Genomic DNA, 4,260 nt, shown 5'->3' on the forward strand with positions numbered 1-4,260 from the left:
AGAGCGTCAAGCAGTGATGCTGAATTAAACATTAAATCCTTTAAAATAAATAAGTTAATGGATGTTGATAACTATGTTATCTCAGAAAAATGCATTAAAATTTTCTATTAGTCTTTCTTGAAAGCTGTACTGATGGACCGTATTTATTATAGATAGCAAAACTCCTGTTTTGAATTACCAGTAGCGAACATTTTATAAATCACCCAGGCTTTTTCCTGACGTACCCCCACAAAAATGCCAAAAACCATAGACCGGCACAAGCAATTAATAGTGTGATATCATAAGAGTACCAAAAACAGCACGTCTGTGCACTGGTTCCTATCTGTAAACCAACAACTCCACAGGAATAATCTCAGCTTGAAACATTTAAATTAGATCATCTCTCTTTCTTGTTTCCTAAACTCCCTGTCATTTGGCCCCGTGACACTTTTAAATATTTATCACAAACTAAATGATCTGAGTGCCCAGCACAGTCTGTACAAGATAAACATTACTTTCTCCCTCTCAATTATGACTTCATCTCCTCCTGTCTCCTCTTGATGTGTTTATAGCTATTGTGTTTTTCTTTTTTCCCCATCAGGAGAGGAGCTAATAGGGAGCTAATATTGCGAAAATAGACGTGCAAGCTTAACTTTACGCCAGTGAGTCGTCCCAGCGAGCCCAAGCTTTGGGCTTATTTCTGATATGTCAGGTATGATACTTTAGTATTACCTCTATAACAAGGGGACTTAGGAATTCACAGCATCTCTCCTACCAGCACAACAGCTGGTGCCAAGTACTTCATTACAAAGACTTTTGTAAATGAAAATCGGAGCATTTACCTATTTCTGCATTGTTTAACTGTGATCTTGGCAATTTCCAGACAAAGGAAAATAAGGGTTTACGAAACGTCCTCTTGGGACTGGATATTTTGAAACACAATTTACAATCTGTACATTTATCCTCACTCAGCTCTGTTTCTTCTGATGATGATAGGCTAGCTACAGCTGAAGGTTTTGTCTCATCTATAAGAGCCAAGGAAATGAAAGAGAAGTTATTCATTAGACAGCAAACTGATGAACCGCTTTACTGAAAAAAAAAGCGTCATGCCTTATTGAGGCAAGATACTAGACCTGAATTTGATTTACTGGGCTTCCATCCATTCACATTGCATTCACCGGCCATTACAGGTCTGATTGTCTTCCCTAAGCCAGGGGTAAACTTACATTACAATACTGCCAGAACAAGTCTATATTTCAATTTCTCATAATACAGAGAGAGGAACAGCTATCATTTTCACAAGTAGGCTGGTTTTGCTATTTGCTTTGAGATTCCTTTTTTCATTTAATCCATCTATTTTGAGAAAAAAAACAATTAAGCCATTCTTAAGTTTAATCATGTCCATGAATCCCATTGGAATCAAAATGATTACATGCAAATGCTTTCCTGAAAATAGAAGCTTTCGTAAATCAGGCCTGAAATTTAGCAAGTCCCTGAAAATCTGCAGCTTGGGAGTTTTTTAATGGTAGAGGATGCAGGTAAAATGGTTGTAGTTAATAGATAAAACTAGCATCTGAATTTAATAGAATTTTTTAACTTTCCCTGTTGCTTTTTCTTAGCAACTTTTAGAGCTCTAAAACTTCTATAAGCCTTTGATTTCATTTCTAGACTTTCATTTCTTTCAGAAGACCTGCCTCTGATGATTCTGACAAATTTTTTTCCTAATATAGTCGTTAGGTATTTTTAACTAGCTTGAAACAAGAAGCCTGAACCACCTGCCATTTTGTTTTCCCACGTGCTAGCTGTGAAGTTCACTGATGATAGACTGGAGGCCAGACTTTAAAAAAACCACACAGTAATAGCTGAAAAAAATCAGGCTAGTCTTCGGACACTATAACTGGCTTTTTCACTACTGTATCATAAGAATATATAAATCTTTACGTAATGGCCTGGGTAAGAATACAGCATCTATTTTTTCTCCTACGTTTTGTTTCACAATATCAAAGTATAAGATGCATGATTTGCCACACTCAGGTGATGGTTATGCCTTTTAGTTTAGAAAATACAAATAAGAACTTTACTTTTTAATGGGATTGCTCCTTACAGTGACCATTCATAGCGACTAGAAATGTTTTAGGCATACAACTGCGTATCTTAGAAAATCAGGTCATTGCCTACTGCCAAGAAAGGGCACAGAAGCAGCAATCTAAAAGCTCCTGATAAAGTTTCGTCTCCACAATGAGTGAAAAGCAGCAGCAACTCTTTAGCTGAATGTAACGAACTCAAGCTGATTGTACACCTCTGATCTTGTTACTACGTGAACCAGTAGGCATAAACGTTAAGCCAAATACTTTTTTTTCCTGTAACACCCTGTGCCTGTGGCCGAGGAGCTGATTCATGGACTACGCGCAGGCACAACGCTGTCTGTAGGCATGTATCTAAAACACGTTCCTGAAGTATGACATTTTCTGGATCTGGGACCTAAAATGTCTGTATCTTTTCCTGAGCGCTCTTCATGAGAGTAACAAAACATGACTAGCAACACAAGATAGCGAAAGAATGTACATCACAGCTCTGACAAACCGGCTCTGACAGCTTGTAACGTAACAAGTCATAATGACGGTTTGGGGAAAAACACAATGCATTTAAGACACCTCCAGTAGCAAAGCAATAATTTAGAGAGGTACGTATTCCTTAATCCTCTTGGGAAAAATTAAATATATCTCATTCAATCGAACTGTTTTGCAAATCAAAATACCGAGGAACTATGCACCCCATCAGAGTAAATATAGCTGACAAGCACAAGGGGCTGTATTTGGCATCTGTACACAGCAGTATAGCTGGCTTTAACAGGAACCTCTGCAGCTGGAGCTAGGAGCTCCTGGCAGTACCAGCTCTTCGGCAAGCTAGCAGCCAAGCAGTACTTGCTATGGCTAAAAGCTCAATATTGCTTGGGCAAAGGTATGCCCCTGCCTAGTCAGAGATTCAAAACAGAGGCTAGATTCAGAGCAACTCATTCCTCCCTTCTCCCTAGTCCCCTTCGTTTGCCTAAAATACGACTAGCATAAATGTGAAAAACCCCAGGCAAGGAAACATGGTTGTCCTCCGACACTTACAAAATACCGCTGCATGCTTATCTTGGGGAGGATGAAGAGCCTAGGTCCAAAGTTTGCCGAGGTCCATGGGAATCTTTTTTATTCTGTAATACTGTGTGCCTATGGCTTCACCTCCCACTGCTTGCCCCAGGCGAGAACATAAAGAAGTGGTGATAAAGAGGACATGAAATGCAGAAGGACTTCAAGCACTTGCGGTCAGCATCAGCTGTTAACACCTAGTTGCAGAAGACTGACCCGTGGAGTGCAGGGAGACACGCTACACTTCCACGTACACAGTGCCCAGTGAGTAGGACAAAAGGAAGGACCCTCATCAAATTAATTCCTGATCTGGAAGCAGCCAAAATGCAGTAAGCAAACCAGGTAAGTCAAGAATCTAGGCCTTCTAAATTTTTTTGTTGCATTTACTGGCTGACCTTCAGCTCAATCTTCCACATATTGAAAACAATCTTCGAATCTGATGTAATAAATAGAAAAAAAAAAAAGTTCTGAAGACAACTGCTTCATGCTCTCTGAATGAAGTATGTGAAGGCAACATCCTGCCCGACAATGAGAAAAAACCAACCAAACGAGAAAGCATTGTGTTACATGTAATACTGCACTAAAAGAAATCCTTAGGAAATAAGGGGGTTTACAGACATTTTGATTGTTGCTTCAGCTCTTCTGATAACTGATTAATTCTAGTTGTCTTTTGCATTGAACAGCGTTGGGTAGGATTAAAAATACAACCATAAACAGAAAAAAAATAATAGAAAATCTACTGTGAGCACAGCGTGACATTGTATTTTAAAATACTGAACTCACTATAATTTATAGGCACGCCATCTGCAAAACCCACTGCTCGTGAACTCTGACATGCGTTCGCAGTATAGGCAATATCTTTCTGTATGGATTTAAATCTTCATAACCCCTGAGACTTGCGTAGACAATTTATTAAAACTTGAAAATACCCTTCAAAATCTTCAGAAGTACAGTTTTAATCAGAAGAAGCCGGCTTCCTCCTCCTCCATATTTCATTTCCCCCCATTTCTAGTCTATGCAGCGGGCTGCTCTGTTGCAGACAGAGGGAAAATTATTTCTTACTAGTTTGAGGATAGTAGTCCTCCAAGTAGTCCACCTTAAAGGGAGAATGTAGAGCTGCTAAGTTAAGGAGGGAAGTCTGCATTCC

The 4,260-nt window shown here is 39.2% G+C and overlaps 1 protein-coding gene across 1 annotated transcript in view; it reads right to left on the bottom strand.

Annotated features, from left to right (window-relative positions):
* The window catches only part of MACROD2 (MACRO domain containing 2), a gene marked incomplete at its 5' end in the record, with an annotated part of 80,333 nt that overhangs the window by 41,412 nt on the left and 34,661 nt on the right, over nucleotides 1–4,260 (bottom strand). Inside the window, one exon of the mRNA XM_010287163.1 lies at nucleotides 936–1,004. Within this exon, the coding sequence (XP_010285465.1) occupies nucleotides 936–1,004 (69 nt within the window). The remainder of the gene's footprint in view (nucleotides 1–935; nucleotides 1,005–4,260) is intronic.

This window comes from Phaethon lepturus, unplaced genomic scaffold (assembly GCF_000687285.1).
Source record: "Phaethon lepturus isolate BGI_N335 unplaced genomic scaffold, ASM68728v1 scaffold2145, whole genome shotgun sequence".
Lineage (NCBI taxonomy): Eukaryota > Metazoa > Chordata > Aves > Phaethontiformes > Phaethontidae > Phaethon > Phaethon lepturus.